The sequence below is a fragment of the Melanerpes formicivorus genome, unplaced genomic scaffold (assembly GCF_026170545.1).
Source record: "Melanerpes formicivorus ecotype bairdi unplaced genomic scaffold, bMelFor1.0.p_v2 SCAF_1, whole genome shotgun sequence".
Lineage (NCBI taxonomy): Eukaryota > Metazoa > Chordata > Aves > Piciformes > Picidae > Melanerpes > Melanerpes formicivorus.
Window position 1 is genome coordinate 53,600,076 of NW_027142353.1, and position 26,984 is coordinate 53,627,059.

At 40.3% G+C, this 26,984-nt stretch overlaps 1 protein-coding gene across 1 annotated transcript in view; it reads left to right on the forward strand.

Moving 5' to 3' along the window:
• USP12 (ubiquitin specific peptidase 12) overlaps window positions 1–21,752 on the forward strand; it is a 36,247-nt gene extending 14,495 nt beyond the window's left edge. The window contains exons 3-9 of the mRNA XM_068143534.1: window positions 3,976–4,189; window positions 7,269–7,495; window positions 15,142–15,218; window positions 15,442–15,525; window positions 17,802–17,999; window positions 18,647–18,725; window positions 20,689–21,752. Of these exons, the coding sequence (XP_067999635.1) occupies window positions 3,976–4,189; window positions 7,269–7,495; window positions 15,142–15,218; window positions 15,442–15,525; window positions 17,802–17,999; window positions 18,647–18,725; window positions 20,689–20,790 (981 nt within the window). The 3' untranslated portion in view covers window positions 20,791–21,752. The remainder of the gene's footprint in view (window positions 1–3,975; window positions 4,190–7,268; window positions 7,496–15,141; window positions 15,219–15,441; window positions 15,526–17,801; window positions 18,000–18,646; window positions 18,726–20,688) is intronic.
• The last annotated feature ends 5,232 nt before the right edge of the window (window positions 21,753–26,984 follow it).

The window sequence follows — 26,984 nt, forward strand, 5'->3', positions numbered from 1 at the left end:
ATTGGTGTTCAGTGGGTGGGTAGGGACATGGGATCAAGGTCTTGGGTGTCCTCTAAATAAGGGGCGTGTTACTGCAATGGAGTGAGAGGGAGGAATTGAAGTAATAATGACAGTAAGACCAGCACATATCCCCTTTTTGCTTTTGTCTATAAACCTCCACAAATGATTGGAACCTTGTGTTTTTAAAAGAGCTTACATTTTGAAAGAATAAAGACTGATGTTTTAGATGGAAATGTGAACTAATTAACGTTTCTCCAGGAGGTGTTTGTTGTTGTTCTGTTTTCAATCCATCTTCCATTTCTGAATTGGGTTGAAGAAACATTTTAATGATTAAGTTTGCTTTCATTTCCTACCCACAGGTTTCCATATATATGTACTAAATGAACTTAAATTTGTTAGCCGCTCTGAGTTTTCTGTTGCTTCATATTTTGTGATCTCTCGCTGCATGTTTGCCATTCTAATTAATCATCAGACTGTTCCTTTTTGAAATTGGAATGTCATGAGATTTCTAATTTGCTGCTTTTTCATCCTTTGACACTTTTAGAAAATTTAGCATTTCCCCCATTTGGTTTATTTTTAAGAACTTCCTTAACATTTTAATGTAGTTCTCTTTATGACTAATTCTAAACTCACAGATAGCTTACAATATTGAATGTTTTGACAGGAACAACAGTGTACTTTCATCTGCTTCCTTTAAGGAAAAAAACCACTGGTTTTCCTCCCAAGTTCATTGACTTACTTGAGTGCAGATTTGGACCACAAAGAAGTTAATATAAGCATTTCCCTAGCTTAAATAAAAATGGGCTCTAATTTTCCTCACTTTTTAATATGGAGATATTAAAACTTCTTAATATCTTGTTAAAAATATATGTTTTAGTCATCCTTTGTGTGTGTCTTGGGTATTTAGAAAGTAGTTCTTCATGCATTATTAATTTAAAATAAAGGAAAACACTTTAAAGTTTGGTGATTAAATTGCATGGTGCTCTTGTTTGTCATTGTCTCAATTAGAGAACAAAAAGAAGTCACTTCCCTGTTATTCCTTATGCATAAAAACTTGTTGGTTTTCTATATTGAAAGATCCTGCTCTTAAAATACCTCTAAATGGTGTATTTCTCTTTTTCCTATATGACAGTCTCCTCATATTACAGTCTTAAAGTTTGCTATTCATAAATGCTACTGTCTTTTTATATGAAGTAAATACGAACATTATTTTCACATTATACAGAGTATGTGTAGTGGATATGGGTATGTGCTCCATTTGCAGGTTGAATGAGTGCAGCTCCAAGGTTGGATTACTTGCTAGAGGCCTTATGAAGATTTTTCTCACACATTCAGTGTTAGATAATAGGTTTCACTGGAGGGGAGCAGCATAAAATGAGAGTGCCTATATCCACTAACAGCTCATGATGCTTTCACAGAAGTAATGGGGGAGGTTTCATAGAATCACAAAATGGCCTAGGCTGGAAGAGACCTTAGAGATCATCTAATCAAACCTCCATGCTGTGGGCAAGGACACTTCTCAGCTAGACCAGGTTACCCAAGGCCCTATCCAACCTGACCTTGAACATTTCCAGTGAGGGGGCATCCACATCATCTCTGGAAGATTCATTCCAAGTCTTGACACCATTGTAGTGAAGAATTTCTTCCTAAGATCCAATCTACACCCATTCTCCTTTAATTTAAATCTATTTCCCCTTGTCCTATCAGTGAACACTTGTAAAAAGTCCCTTTCCAGCTGTCCTGTAGGTTCCCTTCAGGCATTGGAAGGGAGTTATAAGGTCCCCCCGGAGTCTTCTCCAGGCTGAACAATCCCAGTTCCCTTAGTCTATCCTCATAGTAGAGGTGTTCCAGCCCCTGGATCATCTCTGTGGCTCTCCTTTGGACTTTTTCCAACAGATCTATGTCCCTCTTATGGTGGGGACACCAGAACTGGACACAGTATTCAAGGTGGGGTCTCACAAGAGCAGAGTAGAGGGGGAGAATCACCTCTCTTTATCTGCTGGCCACACTTCTGATGTACCCCAGTATATGTTTGGCCGCCTGGGCTTCATGAGCACACTGCTGGCTCACATTGAGCTTGTCATCTATCAACATCCCCAGGGCCTTCTCTTTAGGGCTGCTCTCAACCCACTCTGAACCCAGTTTATATTTCTTTGCCATGTTGGAGTGAACTGGAGACAGGATCAATGATCACAAGACTCTAGTGCTAGGGGCTGGAGGGAATCTGGGGAAGAGGAAGCATCTCAGTGTCCTGGTATGAAAAGGTGCTATGGATGCTTTTCTAACTGCCCCATTCAGTGGCTGACTCCTTTAAATTGTGCATGTCTAAACTGTGCATTCTTTTCCTTTCAGTCTTGATATGAAACTACCCCCTGTACCTAAACACATGTGCCTGAACAAGACATGTTTTAATATTTTAAGAATACTTCTGAATGCCAATCCTGTCTCCCTGAAATGAGAACTGAACTTTAGGAGCAGATTAAAGCAGTTACTTCTAACTTTGATCACAACTAGTAAGTTTTGGAGAATTCAATTTCTGAAGTATGTGAGAAGCTCTCCGTTTACAACTGAGTTTCTTCACAGTGCATGGTTATGCTGTGCCTGTTTTTTACTGATGTGGCTGACTTCAGCTAGATAAATATTTTTACTTGGGAATATTTTGGGAGCTGTGTAATTAGTGGTGTGTGTTTGAACATTTTAACCCAAGTAAGTGCAAAATATTACTAATAAATTGAATTTCACCAGTGGAACAAAATTATACAGTGTTGTTCAAATTTACCTAGTTTTTCTTACATATACAGACAATATTGTGGTAGTTTGAGGCCTTTAAGAGGAAAAAAAAAAAGAAAACATAGAGTTGAGTCTTCCATGAGGAGCAGCAAGGTCCAGAGATGGCCTGGAAGATTGTAAGTTTGTTATTCAATCCCATTGAATAACATAGTCTGGTTGGGGGAAGGTTTTTTGTTTGGTTTTTTTTCTCATGTGTCCTGTATATGTGTTAGGTGTTAAGGATTCATGTAGTCTGTATTTTCCTGTATATTCCTGAATATAATTCTGTGTTTCTTTCCAATTCAGTGAGGGCATCTTTATTTTACTTCTTTTGGGGTAAAATTATTTCTGTAGACTGAACATGAGCCTGCAGTGTGCCCAGGCAGCCAAGAGGGCCAGTGGCATCCTGGCCTGCATCAAGAACAGTGTGGTCAGCAGGAGCAGAGAGGTCATTCTGCCCCTGTACACTGCACTGGTTAGGCTGCACCTCGAGTACTGTGTCCAGTTCTGGGCCCCTCAGTTTAGGAAGGATGTTGAGATGCTGGAACGAGTCCAGAGAAGGGCAACAAAGTTGGTGAGGGGTTTGGAATACAAGCCCTATGAGGAGAGGCTGAGGGAGCTGGGCTTGCTCAGCCTGGAGAGAAGGAGACTCAAGGGGTGACCTTATTGCCCTCTACAACTGCCTGAAGGGAGGTTGTAGACAGGCGGATGTTGGTCTCTTCTCCCAGGCAGCCAGCACCACAACAAGAGGACACAGTCTTAGGCTGTGCCAGGGGAGGTTTAGGCTGGATGTTAGGAAGAAGTTCTATACAGAGAGAGTGATTGCCCATTGGAATGGGCTGCCTGGGGAGGTGGTGGAGTCACCATCATTGGAGGTGTTCAGGAGGAGACTTGCTGGGGTGCTTGGTGCCATGGTTTAGTTGTTTAGGTTGGTTGGATTGGTTGATGGATTGGAGGCGATGATCTTGAAGGTCTCTTCCAACCTGGTTTATTCTATTCTGTTCTATTCTGTTCCCTTCTAAACTAAGCCAAATATATCTATGAATCCTTTGCAAAACAGAAATAATGCTTCACTATCTTAAAGTCAAGAAGAAATGACTTGATGAAAATTTACCCCTGTTCACACACTCTGTTCTACCTTGGATTTGATTTTACCTCTCTAGAGTAATAAAATGCCAGCTAATAGATCTCTCTCTTATTTTGTAGTTCGGGAATACATGCTACTGCAATTCCGTTCTTCAGGCACTTTACTTCTGTCGGCCATTTCGAGACAAAGTCTTAGCATACAAGAGTCAACCAAGAAAAAAGGAAAATCTGCTTACATGCTTAGCTGATCTCTTCCACAGTATAGCCACTCAGAAGAAAAAAGTTGGAGTAATACCTCCCAAGAAATTTATAACAAGGTTACGAAAGGAAAATGGTAATCTATTTTTTTTTTCCCCCTTTCATAATAACAACATCAGTGTGGTTTAATTTGAGGTTGACATGGAGGAATGCCTGTGTATTTGTTACACATAGAATGTGTTCTTTGTGCTGCAGTTGAAAGAACAGGTGACCCTACAGTAAGGAGGTAACCCTAGACCTGTTTTGGGAGAGAATGCCTGTCTCCCATAATGTGCAATTGAGTGTATTATCAGTGTTTGCTTATGACATTGCTTGCTAATTTTGTCTCTCTGTGAATTGTGTTTTTCACTGTAAAATTTTTGTTCTGTGTTCAAAAAAACAGTACTCTCTGAGTGCAGGATCAGTCTCCCAAACTCTTGTTTTTCTTTTCTTTTTTTTTCCTCCTTCTTTTTTGATATTTGCTTCTGGATGCCATCAAATGAATGATAGGAAAGCTTCCATGTAGTCCCTGCATGCACTTTAAAACTTAAGCTTCACTGAGTATCTTTTTCATTCATCTTTCCAGTCGTGAGAGTTATCCCTCCACTGAAGGCCAGTCTCTTGGCATGTTCTTGGCTACAAGCAAATTGCAGGTTATAATTAATTGAAGTAATTGCACATTAAAATGCCTGTATGATAGTAGCCAGGGATTTACAATGCTTTTTAAATTGGAAGATAAATTTCCTTGTAAGAATTCCTAGTCAGAGAAAGAAGTCAGAGGAAGAAGTTCTATACAGAAAGAGTGATTGCGCTATGGAATGGGTTGCCCGGGGAGGTGGTGGAGTCGCCGTCATTGAAGGTGTTCAGAAGGAGACTTGATGGGGTGCTTGGTGCCATGGGTTAGCTGTTTGGGTGGGTTGGATTGGTTGATGGGTTGGACACGATGATCTTGAAGGTCTCTTCCAACCTGGTTTGGTTTATTCTAATAAAGGTTTATTCTAACTATTGATAAATCCAATTCGGTGCCTTTACATTTTTCCTACTCCCATTCCTAATGTGAGGGTTTCACAGAATCACAGAATTCTCATGGTTGGAAGGAACCTCAAGGATCATCTAGTTCTAACCCCCACCAGCATGGGCAGAGACACTTTCCACTATATCAGGTTGCCCAGAGCCACATCCATCCTGGCCTTAAAAACTTCCAGGGATGGGACTTCCACCACCTCTTTGGGCAACCTGTTCCAGTTTGTAGCAGTAGAGATTTTTTCAGATTGATATCCAGGGGACTGCAGTAAGTTCAAGCCCTATGAGGAGAGGCTGAGGGAGCTGGGGTTATTTAGCCTGCAGAAGAGGAGGCTCAGAGGAGACCTTATTGCCATCTACAACTACCTGAAGGGAGGTTGTAGCCAGATGAGGGTTGGTCTCTTCTTCCAGGCAGCCAGCATCAGAACAAGAGGACACAGTCTCAAGCTGCACCACAGGAGGTTCAGGTTGGATGTTAGGAAGAAGTTCTATACAGAAGGAGTGATTGCCCATTGGAATGGGCTGCCCAGGGAAGTGGTGGAGTCTCCATCACTGGAGGTGTTTAAAAAAGAGAGTGGATGAGGCACTTAGTGCCATGGTTTAGTTGATGAGATGGTGTTGGGTGATAGGTTGGGCTTGATGATCTCAAAGGTGTTTTCTAACCTGGTTAATTCTGTATTCTGTCAATACTAAAGGCTACTTATGAAGAAGTTATGTTTTCAGGGTGTTAACAATGTGAAAATAAACAAGAAAGTAGTAGACTTGTACAGAAGAGTGTTCAACTATGTGCTTCAATCTGTATCATTGCTGTACATTAGATATCTGTCAGAAACTATTCCCCTTCCACTGAATTAATCCTAAAACTATTATGCTTAGAAATGTTGACAAACTAAGGGCATGAAGCAAGAATTGTAGTGCATCCATTACTATCTAGCCATCTAGTCCACAAGTAATAAAGGTGCCACATATACCAATCTCCAGATACTGAAAGACAAATCTATTTAGTACTTGAAGCCCCAATTTGAAACCTGTTTGCTCCTGTTGTGCCTAGAACTTTAGGGTAATTTGATGTGACTTCTGCAAATGCTACTTTACTTAAAGAGCTTGGAGAAGGGAAACAGGCTGTTTTTAAAAAGCAGTATCTCCAGGTTTTCAGTTTTAATTGTATTTTCATTGCTAGCATTGAGGACACATTGAGTTTGACAGAGAAGTAGTGGACTTAAAGTCCTAAAAGTCAAAATAAACTAAAACAGTGTTTTGAGCATTTATTGTTCATGTTCTTCTTGCAATAGAACATACAGCAAATGAAACATTTCTTACCAGAAATTCTCAGTTCCTTTCTGGAGAATACCAGCGGCTAATGCCATTTGAGGTGCCCTGTGTTCAACATATTGACAGAAGCTTGGCAGAAATAGCATTGCCTCTGTAGGAGATCCAAATCATTGTGGATTGGCATCTGGAGGCTGGACGGGATGAACATTTCAAATTGGCACCCAGTGTATAGGTGGTTGAATTGTGACCCTGGTTTGTTGCAGAATGGTTAACTCCAGTTAATTCTGATCAGCTGAGAGATTTCTGTGAATGTAAGCTGACTTGCCCTCCTCTCTTCTCGCCCCCTATGTTTTTGGCTTAATTTATTAAAAGTCTGGAGAAGACAAGGCTCCGAGGTGACCTAATTGTGGCCTTCCAGTATCTGAAGGGGGCCTACAGGAAGGCTGGGGAGGGACTTCTCAGGATCTCAGGTAGTGATAGGACTAGGGGGAATGGAATGAAGCTGGAGGTGGGGAGATTCAGGCTGGATGTGAGGGGGAGGTTCTTCACCATGAGAGTGGTGAAACCCTGGAATGGGTTGTCCAGGGAGGTGGTTGAGGCCCCGTCCCTGGAGGTGTTTAAGCCCAGGCTGGACGAGGCTCTGGTCAGCCTGATCTAGTGTGGGGTGTCCCTGCCCATGGCAGGGGGGTTGGAACTAGATGATCCTTGTGGTCCTTTCCAACCCTGACTGATACTATGATACTATGATATATATATTGTCATGAGCACTTCAAGACCTGAAATAATCACTGGCTTTGAAATTTGCCTTCTTTTAAAACCTTTTTTTGTGGTATAGCACTAAGTAATTAATTAAAAAGTTTTTGCATTGTTTTATCTCCTAGAGCTTTTTGATAACTACATGCAGCAAGATGCACACGAGTTCTTGAACTACCTACTAAACACAATTGCGGATATCTTGCAAGAGGAAAGGAAACAAGAGAAACAAAATGGTCGCCTGCCGAATGGCAACATGGACAATGAAAATAACAGCCCACCAGACCCAACCTGGGTTCATGAAATCTTTCAGGGAACACTAACTAATGAAACCAGATGTCTTACATGTGAAACTGTAAGTCTGTATGTACTTTGTAAAACGAATTCTTCAGTGTTGCAGAACTTCGTGTTTGATGGTTCATTTATCTGAATCGTTTATCAACTGATGTATTCCTAAGACTAATGAAGCCTACTACTTGTGGATGTGAAGTTCTTCTCAAATTTAATGTCTTCATAGGTCATGCTTAATGATACACCTTGAGTACTGTGTCCAGTTTTGGACCCCTCAGTTTAAGAAGGACATTGAGACACTTGAATGTGTCCAGAGAAGGGTAACGAGGCTGATGAGAGGCCTCCAGCCCAAGCCCTGTGAGGAGAGGCTGAGGGAGCTGGGATTGTTTAGCCTGGAGAAGAGGAGGCTCAGGGGAGACCATATTGCTGTCTAGAACTACCTGAAGGGTGGTTGTAGCCAAGAGGGGGTTGGTCTCTTCTCCCAGGCAACCAGCACCAGAACAAGAGGACAGAGTGTCAAGCTGCACCAGGGGAAGTTTAGGCTCAAGGTGAGGAGAAAGTTCTTCACTGAGAGAGTTGTTAGCCTTTGGAACGGGCTGCCCAGGGAGGTGGTGGAGTCACCATCCCTGGAGGTGTTCAAGAGGGAATTGGACGTGGCACTTGGTGCCATGGTTTAGTCATGAGGTCTGTGGTGATGGACTTGATGATCTTTGAGATCTCTTCCAACCTTGGTGATGATTCTGTGATTCCATAAATAAATATTCTGCATGTGTTCCCACTGATTACTAGTTTTTAAATTTAAAGCCACTGAAATGAACATGCTATGATAGCCTTATGGCACTGAGACAGTAGAATGAGATTCTCAAAGAACAATGTTAAGTTGGTAGCACATTAGACCCTTAATGGGAAGGTCGTGAGTTCAAGCCTACAGTGGGCAGTAGTGTCCTCCCTACTCTAGTCATGAGGTCTGTGGTGACAGGTTGGACTCAATGATCTTTGAGGTCTCTTCCAACTTTAGTGATACTGAATACTGAGATAACTTACTGTGCAGGAAAAGTAATCCTTTCCTAGATGTCTGTGTAGTGGAATTCTTCTAATACTACACTGAGAAATAAGCTGCTTCTTTGACTAAGCTATGCTAATTTTGTTTTTTTAAACAGCTCTGCTGTAAGAGAAAGCATATTTTTCAGAAAAACTTATAATTGAATTTACCTGCTAGAGAAAAAGCACCACAGTTCGAAAATTTCAGTAATTCTCTCATGATCCATGTCTTAGGCACTGTAAAGAGCTAAATGACCTTAATTAGATAATGCACATATTTCAGCATGACATTGGAAAGGAGGGATTAATCAGATTAAACCTATACCTTTCACCCATAATTTTCTGTCTTCAGGAGAATACCTACCTCTATTTCCTTTCAAAGAAAATAGGTTTCTAGACTTCAGTAGATTATGGTATTTTGAGTAATGTAGGTGCTGATTTCTAGCTACTTTTCTAGCTGTATTTTCTTTCCTGGTAGATTTCCCCTCCCTAATTACTCATTCATGGCAACTGTCAATTGCTTCTCTTTTAGCTCATGAGCTGGTGTTTTTATTTCTTGAAACCTGAGTTTAGCTTTGTCTTTGAACATGACCAGCATCATTATCTTTCCTCACTTTGGCATAGTGCATTATTGTTGGGATTTATATCTAGATAACAGTCTTTAATATATATATTTTTTAATGCTGATATGCTCAGCTTCTTTTGAGGACACACTGTCATATTAGCCCATCTTTAAGACAGAAGAATTAACTGACCAAAGATTTATCCTCAGTTCAAGTATGGGCAGTGGAATATAGGGAATGTAGATACAATTCTTTAACAAAGGTTTGTGTTGTGGGTCAAGCCACGCTGTAAAATGAATAAGTTGCAAAACAAATCATAAGTTTTCTTATGTGCTTTTAACATGATTCCCTGTTAGGATGCTTTCTCCTGTCTTTAACAGAGGCAGTATGATGAAATCAATGTTGCAAGTTTTTGTGACCAGCTGATGAAAAATGATCTAGAAGTATATTTGTTTTACAGATTTTTCTCAAAATTTAAGGAAAGAATAACAGTAAACCAGAAAAGAATGTAGTTGACTTCGTTAAGAATAAAATTGAAATGGCTAGGTGTGGCCAGTACCTCTACAGTGAAAAACAAGAAATTATATTGGGCCAAAAGCACCAGACATATTGATAACTGTGTCCAGTTCTGGGCCCCCCAGTTTAGGAAGGATGTTGACTTGCTGGAGCGTGTCCAGAGAAGGGCAACAAAGTTGGTGAGGGGCTTGGAACACAAGCCCTGTGAGGAGAGGCTGAGGGAGCTGGGGTTGCTTAGCCTGGAGAAGAGGAGACTCAGGGGTGACCTTATTGCTGTCTACAACTACCTGAAGGGGGGTTGTAGACAGGCAGAGGGTGGTCTCTTCTCCCAGGCAGCCAGCACCACAACAAGAGGACACAGTCTTAGGCTGTGCCAGGGGAAGTTCAGGCTGGAGGTTAGGAAGAAGTTTTACACAGAGAGAGTGATTGCCCATTGGAATGGGCTGCCTGGGGAGGTGGTGGAGTAGCCGTTGCTGGAGGTGTTCAGGAGGAGACTTGACAGGGTGCTTGGTTGCATGGGTTAGTTGATTAGGTGGTGTTGGATGATAGGTTGGACGTGATGATCTTGAAGTTCTCTTCCAACCTGGTCTATTCTATTCTGTTCTGTTCTTCTCCAGCTGGTAGTCTTGCTCTTGTGTTCACTACAGGACATAGAATTCTTTCCTCTGCTCTGCTTTGGACTGAGAGAAGGAAATAAGGAAGATATCAGTGGAGTCTCTTACAGGAATACTATAGAAGCCTTAACTATGTCCTACCAGCATAAATCATGCCCATTGTTTCAGCTTCATTTAAAAATAGTTTCTGTCTTAGCACACATGGGAGTGTGCAGTTGCGAAAGGTTTTTTGTCAGTGAGCTGATTCACATGGCTAGTGAAATTCCAAATGGAGAGAAATACAGATCCCGTGAGTGTTAGCCCTCTAAGGTTTCTCTTCTGTGTGGCATTGATTGTCAAAGTACAGCTGAATTGTTTTAAGTGCAGATTATGTCCTTGATGTGAGAACAATATAACCATCCACTTTATCACAGAATCACAGAAATCTTCAGGTTGGAAAAGCCCTCAGGATCACCAAGTCCAACCGATAACCCTACTCTACAAGGTTCAGCCTTAAACCATATTCCCAAGCACCACATCCAAACCACCTTTAAACACATCCAGGGTTGGTGATTCAACTTCCTCCCTGGGCAGCACATTCCAGTGCCTGACCACTCCTTCTTTGAAAAGATTTTTCCTAATGTCCAGTCTAAACCTGCCCAGTTGCAGCTTCAGGCCATTCCCTCTCCACCAGCACCAGCTTCTCCACATTGTTCTTTCAGGTAGTTGTAGACAGCAATGAGATCTCCCCTCAGCCTTCTCTTTTTTAAACTAAACAGCCCCAGCTCCTCCTGTCACTCTTCATAAGATTTATTCTTCAGGCCCTTCCCCAGCTCCATTGCCCTCCCCTGCACTCACTCCAGCACCTCCACATCTGTCTTTTATTGAGATGCCCAAAACTGGATACAATACTTAAGGTGTGGCCTCACCAGAGCTGAGTGCAAGGGGACGATCACCTCCCTACTGCTGCTGGACACAGCATTTCTAATACAAGCCAGGATGCCATTGGCTTTCTTGGCTACCTGGGCATACTGCTTGCTCATACTCAGTTGCTTTTCAATTAGAACCCCCACATCCCTTTCTGCCAGACAGCTTTCCAGCCACACTTCCCCAAGACTGTAGCGTTGCTTGGGGTTGTTGTGACCCAAGTGCAGGACCTGGCCTTTGGCCTTGTTGAAGCTCATCCCATTAATGCTGGCCCATCAATCCAATCCATCCAAGTCTCTCTGAAGAGCCTCCCTACCCTGGTGCAGATGAACACTGCCACCTAACTTGGTGTCATGTGCAAACTTACTGGTGACACACTATGTCTTCATCAAGTTCATCAATAAAGATGTTAAACAGAAATGGTCCCAACACTGAGCCTTGAGGAACATCACTTGTGACTGGAACACCCAAATTCTTACTATTCAGATGCTCATGTCAGGAGCACTAAGATGGCTTTTTGAACACATCAGAGCTTAATTCTGCAAGTGATGAGGTTGTGTGAACATGTCTATCATTCTGTTGGTGATTGAAATGTGTAGCAGTGGTGACTTTAGTTGAAGGAACTTAATGATGTTTGTTTGAAACAGAACCTCTACAGAAGAGGCAGAAAGATGGGCTAGTCAGAGTGGAGTTTTTGAAATTAAAACTGTAAAAGTTAATGCTGAAAAAAGAGTACTGTTCAAATACTAATATTTAAAAAACCTTAACAGTTAAGAATAGCAGTATCTAAATGCTCAACATAGGTGGAAAAAATCTACTTGGCTGTTCTTCCAATAAAGCCTTTAATGGTTCCTCATGATCAGTGGTGCACCATGGACTGGCTAACCTGAGGGAGGTTCTTTAAGGCAGTATCAACACTAATAACAGAAGAATTCCTTTTGCCAACTTCTGGTCTCAGTACCAGTCTCTTTTTATCCAAGTGTAAAACATCCCTTTCTTCTTCTCCATCTCCTGTGCACCCTTACACTTCTGTGTGGGGTAAAGCTGCCTGTAAAATCTGTATTGTTTCATGGAAGGCTTTTTTTATTAGAGCAAGAGAGGAGTAATTATCTAATTGCATGTCTAAATAACACTGATCATGTGACTCCTTAATTCCAGCTGTCCTAGCTGAAGAGTGCAGCAATTTTCTAGAACTGCTTTTTTCTTTTTTTCTGAGTCATTCTTAATCCCTAGGCTAAGATGATTTCCAGCAGAGTTCTTAGTGTTATTAACTCAAGTCTGATAATTCCACAAGTGGTTTGCAATGGGATGTTTTTAAGAACTGTCCACACATCTCAACCATAGTACATCCCCGAAGGCATGAAGTGTGCAGTGCACTGAAGATGCAAGCGTTTTGTTGGTTTGGTTTTTTCCACCCTAAAAAACATCTTGGAAGTTTTCCATGCAAGCATTGTGATCCCTTTAAAAGTAAAAATGTTACACTTCAACTTCTAAATTGCTAAATAGATGTGCTATAGTGAGCTGGGATTGTTTAGCCTGGAGAAGAGGAGGCTCAGGGGTGACCTCATTGCCTTCTACAACTACCTGAAGGGTGGTTGTAGCCAGGAAGGGGTTGGTCTCTTCTCCCAGGCAACCAGCACCAGAACAACAGGACACAGTCTCAAGCTGCACCAGGGGAAGTTTAGGCTCAAGGGTGAGGAGAAAGTTCTTCACCGAGAGAGTCATTAGTCATTGGAATGGGCTGCCTGGGGAGGTGGTGGAGTCACCATCCCTGGAGGTGTTCAAGAGGGGATTGGATGTGGCACTTGGTGCCATGGTCTAGTCATGGGTCTGTGGTGACAGGTTGGAGTTGATGATCTTTGAGGTCTCTTCCAACCTTGGCGATACTGTGATATCTTCTGTACATGTACACTTACATGGAAGGGAGAGATCCTTGCCCAGTCCTCTTTAAGATACTAGCAGAAGCTTTTAATTTATTTTCATAAGTTTTTGGATTTGCTCAACAGTATTAAATCTCAAAAATAGTTCTCTTGATCATCTGAATTTTATTCTTTTTATTCTCCATGTGTGCTGCCCTTAGGAACTGTGTGTTTCATTTCTTGATAATGAGAGAACAACTTTCCAAGTTTATTTTTATTCCAAATTAAAAAGAGAACAGAAACCTCATCTGTTTTAACTTTCCATGCTTTCAATCAAGAGACTGCAGCCAAGTGTCTTGTCTAAAAGTATTTTCGTAGCTAGGAGTTATAAAAGGCAGAGGACCTTCTCATCAGTGGCATTAAGTATCTCTACTTAAGAGAAGAAATGCTAGCAAACAAAAGTTAAGGTTTCAGATTGCTCTTTCCTAAATCATTTAATAACATTGTTGACTTTCAGGGGAGCTGTGGATTTCCTCCTTCACCATTTTTCAGGAGTTGTGATGGAATTTATTCTCCATTTCTAGGATTTTCTGGTTTTTACTTTGTTACTCTTAACAGTTTTGTCAGAAATGGCTGTGCACTACTGCTGCCTCTGTCAGACTAAGTCCCAAGCTGTCATTTACAAAAAAAATTTGCTGTGTATAGCTCATTAAGAGTATGAATCTAGCCAGATAGAGGCTTCTAAATGATTGTGCTGTTTATTAGGGGCATTATAATATGCAAATACAGAACTTTTCAGTTGGAGGGAATCATAGAGTTTAGGACGGATGTTGACTTGCTGGAACAAGTCCAGAGAGGGCCAACAAAGTTGGTGAGGTGCTTGGAACACAAGCCCTATGAGGAGAGACTGAGGGAACTGGGATTGCTCAGCCTGGAGAAGAGGAGACTCAGGGGTGACCTTATCACTCTCTACAACTACCTGAAGGGAGGTTGTAGACAGGCGGATGATGGTCTCTTCTCCCAGGCAGCCAGCACCAGAACAAGAGGACACAGTCTCAGGCTGTGCCAGGGGAGGTTCAGGTTGGATGTTAGGAAGAAGTTCTATACAGAAAGAGTGATTGTCCATTGGAATGGGCTGCCCAAGAAGGTGGTGGAGTCGCCGTCATTGGAGGTATTCAGGATGAGACTTGATGGAATGCTTGGTGCCATGGGTTAGCTGTTTAAGTGGGTTGGATTGGTTGATGGGTTGGACACGATGATCTTGAAGGTCTCTTCCAACCTGGTTTGGTTTATTCTAAATGAAGGTTTATTCTAAAACAGAGGTGACAGTGTGGCCAGCAGGTTGAGGGAGGTAATTCTGCTGCTCTGCTCCACTCTGATGAGGCCTCACCTGGAATACTATGTCCAGCTCTGGAGTCCATAGCGCAGGAGCATGAAACTGTTGGAGCAGGTCCAAAGGAGGGCCACAGAAATGATCCAATGGCTGGAACACCTCTCCTGTGAAGAATGATTGAGAGTTGGGTTTGTTAAATCTGGAAAATAGAAGGCTCTGAGGAGATCTTGTTGTGGCCTCTCAGTACTTAAAGAGGACTTATAAAAAAGATGGGGACAGTCTTTTTAGCGGCTCTGGTTGTGACATGACAAAGAGAAACGGTTTTAAACTGAAAGAGGGGAGATTTGTATTAGATACAAGGAAGACATTTTTTACAGTGAGGGTGGTGAAGGTGAAACACTGGAACAGGCTGCCCAGAGAGGTGGTGGTTGTCCTGTCCCTGAAAACATTCAAGGTCAGGTTGAACAGAGCTCTGAGCAATTGGTCTAGTTGAGAATGTTCTTGCTCACTGCAGGGAAGTTGGACTAGCTGACCTTTAAAGGACCCTTCCACAGCATTCTATGATTGCACAGAAGAACCCCAGTGATTGTATTCTTTTGAAAAGAGTGAGGTTTTGAAGGCATTTTTGATTGGTATTGTTGAGTTGAAATCACAGCATAATGACAATTGGTGTTCTATCCACCCACACATACACGCTTCTTTTTTCCTGAACAAAATCAGAAGCAGACATCTAGGAAACCTCTTAAATAGAAAGGCCACTTGTAACAACATTTAAAAGGCAGTTGCAAGGTGAAAAATGCATTCTGTGACTAGAAAACAATGCTGAGACAGAGAAGTAAATTAGTATAACTTCTTTTAACTATAATCTGTTATGGCAGATAAGCAGCAAAGATGAAGACTTCTTAGACCTTTCAGTTGATGTGGAGCAGAATACTTCAATCACTCATTGTTTAAGGTAGGTGCAAAAATGTGATTTTTGAGGTTTTTTTTGTTGTCTTTCTTCTGTTCCCTAGAAAGCAGGAAGCAAAACTAAAAGTTGGAAAGACTTAGTAAATTCTAACTTATGCAGACTTAAGAGTATACAATTTTGTTTGTATTGTAGGTGTTTATTTGTGCATTTCAGATAAGAAGCTAATACCTATAGCATTTCTCTTCTTTTTCTTGTTTTTTTTATTCAGGGGTTTCAGCAATACAGAAACTCTGTGCAGTGAGTACAAATATTACTGTGAAGAATGTCGTAGTAAACAAGAAGCACATAAAAGGTACATCAGACTTGAAGGGAAAAAAATAACCTATGCATTTAATGAAAATACTCTTGTATTTCCTTGTATATGTGTGTGAGGCAGAAGGAAAATGCTCTTTTCCCCCTAATATGTCTCATTCTTCTACTTAAGAGTAACTTGGTTTCATTCCTCTTTCTTGGATTGCCTGTTTCCGTGAGCAAAGAGAATCCACGTAAAGCATTTTGGGACTTCTTTGATCATTATTTTACAGATGATGAAAAGAATGATCTTCAGTCCAAAATTAAGTTAAAAAGACAAGTTAAAACAAGCTGCCAGGGGCTAATCAATGGATGTGGGTAATAATGAAAGAATCACTGGTTTCATGTGACATTCCAAACTTGGTTTTGTCTTGATCATAAAATATTTTTTCCAGTTGCTGTCAGAATGTGATAGATTTTGTGTGTGTGTGTGATTCAGTCAGAATGAGGCTTGCAGCTTTCTTTGTTAAGTTTCTGGTTTCTTAAAGGTGTGTAGTTAGTTGTGCTAAATTGTTGCTTCACAGTGCTTCTGAAAAGCATCAGAAGCTCTGTGGAAGCCTGTAATTCATTATGTTTAAAAACAGTTCTGGTTTGCCCAGTGATTTTCTTCAAGTCTTGTTTGCACCTCTGGAAAACCTCAGATTTTATGTACTGTGTGGTATGTATTATCTGAGAAAGTATTTGTTGGAAGTAGTAGGGACACTGACATGCTCTACTGGTTGTACCACTGATACTGTTTATGTGGTTTACCCTAGATTCAGTACATGGCTTTTGGCATATCTCATCTGCAAAGCCTGTCTTCACATATTGCTTAAGCTTACTAATTGCTGTGTATTAGAGGGTTGCAAAGCCAGGTCTGTCCTGTTGTTTCCTGTTGCCTTAGCTCTTTTTCTGTGTGGGAGGTAATGTGATCCCTGGCCAATATAAGCTGTGTTGACTTAAACCTGTATTAGAGGCACTACCATATTAGAAAACCACACCTTTTATTGTTTATATTTTGCTTTTCATGTAGAACTTCAGTTCAGTTTCACTAGTCAATAATGTTCTTCTATCACTATAACATGTAGTTTATCTGTGATAGTGGCTACTGAATTTATGAAGGTGGTGTAGTGAAGTTTTTCACCACTGAAACAGCTCCTATGGTCAAACACATCTGCATTATAAGAAGGAACTTCATTTTGGGAAAAAAAGAGCAGAAATTATATCCATATCTCAGTAATATGATGAAAATGCAACTCTCCCTAAAAATAATTGCCTCTGTCATCTTTCTGCTCTTCTACTGTTCTTTTTTTTTTTTTCATTTCCTGGTTCCCTTGTAGGCCAGGAAGAAAATTCAAGCCTAGTAGGGTTTCCTACAGGTTGTTATCACACTAAATTTAATGAGAAAAAGGAAAGGAAGGTGAGTTTTTGAAGGATTTTGTCCCCAGCTCCCCATCTTTTGGAAAAGGATTGTCTTCTACAAACACATTTCCTGATGTTTTGAAAATACAATCTCAGTAGATGCATCTGAAACCTGGGCTGTATTGTTGAGACCTTTGAGCTACCTTTTGAGGATGAAAGCAGTATGAAAAATTCAGCACAGTGCTGATCTGAGGTAGTTACATGTGCCAGGAAGCTGAGTATTCTAGTTCAGTTGCTCTGTTAGTACAAGTGAATTTACTGACCAGAGTGTAAGTCTGTGTTTTGTGCTATGGTTGGCTGAAGAGGATTTGTAGGCAGTCATGCAAGATCTCAGTACTTCAGACTAGGGAAAACGGCCAGTGAGCCCTCAGTAAAACTAGATTTGGCTTTGACTGCCATACTGTGCTAAAGCACAGCATTATCTTGTTTGGGTAACATGAGGTAAGGTGAATAACAGTAGGCTATTTGTATCCCTTGGCAATGTTAAATGAATGGCTTAATATGAAAACTTGGACTAATACATATGTAACGAGGTGAAGTTTGTTTGTCTTGGCTGGTATGCTGAGAAATTCAGCTGGAATAGGATCTCTGGAACAACTTTGTTGCTATACCTCCACTGTAAACCAAGAAGGATCTAGTTTTTGTTTTCTGAGAACTCAGAAAAGCTGTATGTAGGTATGTTTGAAACTTGCATCCTGTGCATGCAGTCATTATGTCTACATTATTATGGGGATTCATCATGACTGTTCTTGTTAATGCTTGCAGACTTTTTTCTAAGACTTCAGTAAGACAGCTTTCCAGTTTGCTGATATCTGCTGAATGTTTTGGATGGATATGGGAAATACTGTTGTCCTTTTGTTGTTTTTTGTTTTTCAGGATGAAAGTAAAGAAGCTGCCTATGATTCTAGCTCTCCATTTGAAGAGATTTAAATACATGGATCAGCTGCATCGATACACAAAACTCTCTTATAGAGTAGTTTTTCCTTTAGAGCTTCGTTTATTTAACACCTCAGGAGATGCCACCAATCCTGACAGAATGTATGACCTTGTGGCTGTGGTAGTTCATTGTGGAAGGTAATAATATTTACACAAAGGATTTTTTTTTTCTATAACCATAGACCCATAGAATCATCTAGGTGTAAAAAGGCCTTTAAGGCCATTGAGTCCAATCATTATTGAACTCTACCAAGTCTGGTGCTAAACCATATCCTTTAGCACCACATCCATTCATCTTTTAAACTCTCCGGGGATGGTGATTCAACTACCTTTCTGGGGAGCCTATTCCAGAGTTTTGATAACCTTTTCAGTGATGACATTTTTTATAATATCCAATCTAAACCTCTCCTGGTTCAACTTGAGGCCATTTCCTTTCATTCTGGCTACTAGCAAGAAGAGACCAATACTCACCTCACTACAACCTCCTTTCATGTAGTTGTAGAGAGTGGGAAGCGAGGAGTGAGAAGGTTTCTCTTTTTCTTCAGTCTGAACAAATTCAGCTCCTCATAAAACCTGTTCTACAGACCCTTCATCAGCTTTGTTGCCCTTCTCTGGACATGCTGCAGCAACTCATTGTCTTTCTTGAAGTGAGGGCGGTGGCAGCTGTTTTAATTACTGTTAAGTACCGCTTTTCTACAAGAAAAAAACCCCAAACAATGTAATGAAACACATTCCTGTATACCTGTGTGTTACTTTCTGTATTCTTTTCTAATTTTATTTTACAGTGGCCCTAACAGAGGACATTATATTGCAATAGTGAAGAGTCATGATTTTTGGTTGCTTTTTGATGATGATATTGTTGAGGTAAGTTTTGTGTAACCCTGGGCTTTTCTCTCATACCAACTAGAGCACACAACCTATTTGATTACATGAAGTGCAAGGCCTAGTGTGCTGATGGAAAGAGGGTGCAACTCTAGTCTGAATGAGCAATAACTGTGAGTGCAGAGCTGTGCCTAATGATTTGACTGTACCACAGTTTGAATTGCTCTTTGGTTTTTATACTTTGTGAGAGAAGTTTCTTTGCTTTGGATACGGCCACTATCTTTCACCCTTATTTAGTATGCTATTCCTGTAGCCAGAGGACATGGCAAATGAAGATAATAGACAATTGGCTTTACTGCAGATTCTTTTCTGAAGGCACTTTCTTGGAGCAAGCCAACTGCTCATATTTTCTAGGAGCGTATATTTAATAGAATGAATCAGTCTGGTATCCTGGATTGATTCAGACAAAGCTGTAACAAATACAGAATAGGAAGAAACTTAAGACTTTTGAAATTTCACCCTAAACTTTAAAAGTTAATCCCTGAAACAAGCTTTTTGCCTCTCTTTTTGACTTTGTGGTAGCTTCAGGCTATGCCTAGGAAATTTTCCACATCATCTTTGTTTCATCAATTATCTTTTGTTCTTTATTGAGAAAAAGAGCAGGAACTGCTGATGTCTGTATATTATATTATATTATCTCAGGTTTTTAAGCTTGTTCTGTCATCTTCCTTTTTTCCCCCCCTCTATGTCTGTGCGTAGCGTGAACAGAAGTATGATTGGTGTCCAAGTCTTTTTCCTGCCTTTATTTGAATCTATTAAATGCATAAAATGAATACTTTACCTTTTTCTTAAAATACTGGACTTAGAATGTTAATTGGTGGAGGAGTCAAGGCTGTTGAAGAGTTCTTATCTCCAAGCCACATTCTGGATGGTTTTTCACACAAGAAATGACAAGTGTGGAAATACACAGAGCTCTCAGGAAAATAAAAGGATTATCTCTGTCTTACCAAGATACACTGTAAATTGAGATGTCTCGATAGGGTCAAAAGTTCACTTTCCTCCAAGGAAAACAGAGGGCTTTAGTAGATCTCATATCATTGCACAAACATCAGGGGCAATCTCTCCAGCTCCAAAGCACAGTAAAACCTGGTAGTAATGCTTCCCCCCCCCCCCCCCTTTTTTTCCTCTCTCAGCCTTTCTAAAGAGGAAGGAAGGAATCTTTTTGTTCTTAAATCTAAAGCATCTTACTGACTTTTAGGCCTGTGGTTCATCAAGTTACAATGGCTCACTCCCTCCTGAAAGAAGTTTTATCAGAATAATGGAAATGAGATTAAATCAAATCTACCTAATTGAAGGAAATTTTGTCTTTCTGTCTTTTTGTTCTTTGTAGCCTAATTGCTCTTGATTTAAAGCATGGCAAGAAAGCTTTCTTCCAGTTTGACTTTCTTTTGTAGCCAAAAATTATGACAATGGAAATCAGATAATACTCTTTCCACCTTTTCAACTGAAGGTTTGCATTTCCCCCCCCCCCCCCCAGTCTTGGTTATGGGAGGCTTTCCAAGCTAACAGAATCACAAGCAAGCATTCTGTGTGAAAAACACAGGAAATTTAGCCTTTATGCTATGCCTTCTCTGTAGTCTCCTCTGCAGTTGATTGGCTTACACTGCTTAGATTTAAGAAATGAATACCTGCTACTTACATTCTTCATATTAAGTCTTGATGAGATACTGTTGTCTTTAAAACTTTCCATGTGTAATTGGAGCAAGCAGTGCACATAAGATTGCACTCAATAGCAGGTTCCTGCAGTACTTAAAATTCACATGTGCAGCCACCACCCTCTGCAGTTGATAACAGAGAGGAAAACACATTAAGTTTAAGAATCATCTGGATTTTATTACTTTATGTAATGTTATGAAAGTTGTTTTTGCAATAGTTTTTAGGGTGGAATTTGATGTCATGTATATGCAAGGTTTGCTTACTTCAAATTTTGGGTTTTTACATGCAGAAAATTGATGCACAAGCTATCGAAGAATTCTACGGGTTGACGTCAGACATCTCAAAGAACTCTGAATCTGGTTACATCCTCTTCTACCAGTCTCGGGATTGAGGGGGAAGCTGTTAGCGAAGGGAGAATTTTATGCCCCACATCTTCTCTGTCTTGGACTGGAGCAAGCACTGAACAAAAGGAGAGCGGGGAGCTCCCGGGGCAGTAGCACAGTTTGCACACAACTAAGCAAAGAGTTTGGGATTCTTAAAACCTTTGTATCATTTTAATTTTATTTGCTCAGGTTTCATGCTGACCACGCATCACTACTCCATCCCATAAGCAAAACGAGAGATACCAGCCACCCTTCCAGGAGCTTTCTGTTAGGTCATGCTATCTCTGTGGTCCTAATTCAAAGCCCATTAAGGTCACTGGAGAACCTTTTACGGCCTTCAGTGGAATTTCAGTCAGGTTCTAGCTGCACTGCCAGATTGGTGCAACAGGAGCATTAGAAATCTGTATTTTACACAGACTTTATGTATAAAAGGTAAAGGACTCTTTGTGAATTTAGTTTCCTGTGCATGAATTTAAAAGAATGAGGTTGGGAGGTTTAACACGTTAGCAAGAAGTTCTGGGCTCAGTAAAATTGCCTTCTTGATGGTAGTAGTTTAACTGAAGACATAAACTGGTGTCAGGGAGGCAAGTATGTTTCGCTTCTCTGAAGAAGCTTACATTATTTATAATGTTATGATCGGGAACAATCAGTCAAGATTATGGCTTTTAATCTCCGTATGGGGAAAGATTTGGTTTGTACTAGTTTATTTTTATTTATAAATTATTGTAACTTGTGTATTGTCCTTTATTCTAACAAGTATTGGAAATTTTATAGAGCAATTTGAATTAAAACAAAAGATGTTTCAAGGTCAAAGAAGAACCGACATAAATTCTAAACCCAATGCTTACCATATCCATTAAAAAAAAGGGATAATACAGAAGAGAGATTTCCTTCTGGAGGAACTGGTATCTAAGTGAGGTACTATATTGAATTAAATTAGAGTATCCTCTTTCCATTAATGAGGGGGGGGGGGGGGGGGAAGTGACCAAAACATTACATAGAAGACTGCAAGTACGCATATGATAAGAAAATGATGATGCAGTCGTGGCATACTGGTCTACAGTTCTTTAACAATTTGTTAATGACTCATACTCAAAGCAAATGGATCCACTTCCCAATGACATGGGTGATTATCACACAAACCATTCAAGGTTTAATTTATGTCTTAGTAATAAGAAGAAATGGGCTTGGAGTTCCATGAGGCTGAAGGATACCACATTCCTTTAAAAGTAGTACTACTTAAGTTGTGTACAGTGAGAATTTCTGAAACCAGGCAGTTTACCGTGCTTTAGGTTTATGAGACAGCAGTAAGAATTAGATCCTGAGAAAACACCTGTTCTGTAAGCAATGTGAACTGTTGAGATTTGACATTCTTCCATTTACCAGTACGTGGTCTGACAGTAGCTGAATGTAGTTTCTGGAAAGTCGTGGGATGTGCATTCCAGATTGTGGCAATCAGGTCTTGGATGTCCACATCACTCCCTCTTCAGCTAATGGTTTTTACATTATTGTCATTTTCTAAGGTTATTTTCTTGATACTGTTACAACTTCTAAAAAGAATGTCTCCTGTCTGCTGCTATAACTGACTATTTACTTACCTGTATCTTTTAGCTCAGGAAACGACTTCACCTATTCACTCAGCTGAACAAATCTTTAACAGGGTCACTAAATAAATTGGGCTATTTAGCAACTGTCATACTGTAACAAATTGCTTTTGTAAAATGCAGAGTTTCTAAAGCCTTGGTTTGGCTAGAATTCTTTTATAGAAAATTAAGTATAATGATCAAACTACCAGCATTGTAAAGAAAAGCATAAACATTGTGGGAGATGCAGAAAATACGATGGGATTTTTCTTGAAGGATTCAAATAACTTAAAAACCCTTTTCTCAGCTTTCAGTGGGAAAAAGGTTAAGAGATGGATCAGTTGGATGATGGTGCATGTTAGAGGGATGAAGTCCTTTGCATACTAAAAGTACAGTATTGTAAAAGAACTGTCACATTACTTTGTGCTAATTGAAACTAGGTGGGGTTTTTTTTTTTTGTTTGGGGTTTGTTTTTTTGGGTGTAGTTAAAAGCTGAGACTAGTTGCTGAATATTTTGTACCCTAATAAAATGGAAAACATCTTTGTCGTCTCACTGGTTATACTCCTGCTGCATATTTTTATAAGATACCAACTTTTATTTGTATAGAGGTTTTTCAGATAGTTCTATATTTCATTTTTATTTTAGTGCAGCTGTAATAATTGTAAATTGTTAATGAAACTGATATCAGAAATCACAACTTAAAAAGGAGGCAGGGAAGTACAAAATGGGTATATAAAATATTATAGGAATTTTTTTTTTCTTGGCTGTAACAGAGTGAAGAGTGTGAGAAAGTTTGTCAGTTGTTGTAAATGGTGGAAATTATTTGCTGTGTAAATGTCAGTTGGGGCTACATTCCCTTATTTTGTATATTGGAGCAAAAAACTTCTATTAAATAAAGTATGTTCTTTAAAGGTAAGTACTGTATCCTTTGTGGAGTGTGAGTGGTCAACCACCTGCCTTTCAAACCTATGGAATTTCCTATATTTAGCTAACTGCCCTGAGCTATGGAGGGAGGAGCGTGTTTAAATGCATTACATTGTTTAAGTTCTTTACTGTGAGGGTGGTGGAACACTGGAACAGATTGCCCAGGGAGACAGTGGAGGCCTCATCCCTGGAAACATCCAAAGTCAGGTTTGATGGGTTTCTGAGCAACCTAATCTAGTTGGGGATATCCCTGTTTACTGCAGGGAGGTTGGACTAGATGACCTCTAGAGGTTCCTTCCAACCCAGTGCATTCTGTCTTTCTATGAATATGTATCTTTCAGGATGCATTCATATGAAAATAGTTTGGTGGCAGCTCTGCTTTTTCTCTAGAATTATTTTTTAAGTCAGTCATTGGCTTATGAGGTAGAGGAGAAAGGTGTGATTTGAAACTGTTCTTTTGACAATTCCTCAGAATAATCTCTACCTTGCTCTAGACTATGCATCCAAGTTATGCAAGGGATTTGTTGGATCACCACCTTCTGGGAGGGAAAGTGGAAAGAAAAATAGGAGTGTTTATAGCACTAACATATAAGAGAGGCTGGCCAAAGAATGGGAGTCCAGCATCAGAAATAAAAAATACAGCTGGTTACAATACTCATGTATGGTTTGATATCAAGTCATTCTTCACTTGGAGTACATGCTGCTGTGGGGAATCAATACATGTATTTGTGGTGTTACAAACAGGTCGCACTCTGCCACGTTTATAGTTGTGACAACCACACAGCCCTTCATCGCATGGGTGACTTACAGGTGTTTGGGAGCTTGCACAAATGGTTAAATTGGATTGTGGTTTCAGAAGTTAGTCATAAATCAGATTGCATATCCTTAGGTGACATTTGGGTGTTAGCACATAGGGATTTGATAGACCTTTAGATCTTTCGGTATGCCCTTTGACATCTGCATGGGACTGGCAGGTATGACCGCATCCTTCTGGAGCAGCAGCTTGAAGGCAGATAGAACATCCTGCCATCTTCCCTGTGTCTTGGTGTTTCCACAAGCACTATTGCATATGCATTATTTGGATCATACACAGATGTGAGTCTGCATTGACTGGTTACTTCTTTTGTGGGGATGTTTGTAAAATTTACAACCTGAAGCACCAAAGGCCTCTAGTTACTTCCATAATCCCCATATTAAAGGAATTTTATCTTGTGCTATTTGGTCCAGTCTCTCAGCTGTATGTCTAAGATGCTCATGTGCAGTCTTATTAAGTTCATCCTTGTAAGTAAAAGCAATTTTGATATGTCAAATCTTCAGTCTTCATTTACCAAAACTTAGTTATGTTTTTCATGGTTTTGTTTGGGTTGGGTTCTGGTTGGTTTGTTTGTTTCATTTTCTTTTGGGGGTTTGGGATGTTTGGTTTCTTTAAAAAGAAACTTCCAAGTTGCCTGAGAGCAGCAATCTGTATTTATAGATGAAAGCAGCAGCAGCAGGTGTATCTCTTCAGTTACTTTTGTCTGCAAGAGGAAAAACTTAAATTCAGTAGATGCTAACATACTTTGAGCTGTAGAATTACATTGCAGATACTTTTGTGATTCCCCCACCCCCCCAAGAAGATTAAATAATCCAAATATGGTTTGTTTGCTCTTGGACTCGATGATCCTTGAGGTCTCTTCCAACCTTAGTGATACTACTGTGAATACTACTACTAGAGTGTATTTACAGTCCAAACTGTCCACATTTCCCCCCCCCCTCCCCCCATTTGTCTGGGTTGATGTTTGTGTCTTAGACATTCAGTCTTTGTTTTCCCTCTCGATAAGGCAGTATGCACATTTTATGGTTTCTGACTTGTAAGGCTTCGAAGTCTTCTAACCTCTCACGGCATAACGTGAGATGTATAATACATTAGTCTCTTTACATGCAAGCCTCCAAATAATTATTACTGAAATTAATATTCTACGTAATCTGTATTCAGGGGTTGTTCATTTTGCAGCAGCTTTGCTGCTGACTGTTACAGTTGAACTGTGCGAGTCAACTACCTTGCAAACAAACGCAAGCTTCATCTTTATACTAAATAGAGAGAGCTCTGAAATCTCATTTCCAGTTTTAATGATAGAATGTGGTTAAGGCAGAAACAAGCTTTCTTTAGTCTGTATTTAAAAATGTCTGAAATAGCCTGCCTCTAACCATTTTTATTTTAAAGTGAGTTAATTTTTAGGCTAAACTCCAGAGTCATAGGTTGATGAATCCCTGTGGGAGAAATTGTGACAGATACATGAGGAGGATTGTTTTCAGACATCACCAATTTTGAAATGAGCTGAGTAATAATTTCCAGTTTCTTCACAAAAAGTACAAATAAATTACATTCTTTCCTCCTTTCTCTCTAATGGCTTGTGATTGCTGCCTGCATAAGAGATTGTAAGGGCTCGGGAAAAGGGCAAAGCACTTTCTACCTAGCTCTTTGTATGGAACTTGCGTTGGCAGCATTAGAAAGCTTTAATTACAGAAGGATCATCAGTCGTGTCCTTTATCTGTGTTCTGCAGGTTGTACAATCCAGGAGAGAAAATGCACAGCAGGATCTGTCAGGGAATAGGGAGAAATAGCTTTGCCAGTGTTTACTAACACACTAGATATGTATAAAAGCAACATTACCCCAAAAGACAAATTCAATGCAGTTTTCTAGTGTGGGGGAGAGTTAAGGAGTGCTCAAAGCATCCTGTCAGGCTAGGGTTTGGTTGTTTAATAAAAAGTCATGCCTGTCTGTGTGTGTGTGTGTGTTTAATTTGCTGTGTAAGCCTACATTTGAAATTTAGAATAGAATAGAATAGAATAAACCAGGTTGGAAGAGACCCTCAAGATCATCAAGTCCAACCTATCACCCAACACCACCTAATCAACTAACCCATGTAACCAAGCACCCTGTCAAGTCTCCTCCTGAACACCTCCAGTGACGGCGACTCCACCACCTCCCCGGGATTTCCATCTGTACAAAAACTTGCTGGGTTGATATAATTGTATTAATGAGTCTTCTCCAGAAATAATTTATGTGTGTATGTGAATCAACTGGAATATAATATATTAATAATCTGATCTACAAAGCAGCTTCATCTCTTCACCAGGATTCATTTTCATATTTTCTCTTACAGAATTTAAGTTAGAGAAAAATAACCTTTAAGATCTCCAAATAGTTTATTGGTATGGTGTATAATTCACAGGATGTCAGGGGTTGGAAGGGACCCAAAGAGATCATCAGGTCCAACTCCCCTGCCAGAGCAGGACCGTACAATCTAGGTCAGGTCCCAGAGGAACACATCCAGACGGGCCTTGAAAGTCTCCAGAGAAGGAGACTCCAGCTAGGGAGCCTGTTCCAGTGGTCTGTGACCCTTACAGTAAAGAAATTCCCCCTTGTGTTGAGGTGGAACCACCTGTGCTGCAGTTTTTACATCCCTTGCTCCTTGTCCTGTCACAGGGAGCAAGTGAGCAGAGCCTGTCCCCTCCCTCCTGACACCCAGCCATCAGATATTTATAAACATTTATTAAATCCCCTCTAGGTCTTCTCCAGACTAAAAAGCCCCAGGTCCCTCAGCCTCTCCTTGCACATGCTCCAGTCCCCTAATAATTCTGGTTGCCCTTCGATATCCATGGATGCCTAAAAGGCTCATGGGCGTTCAGAATTTCATTGTCATCACATCC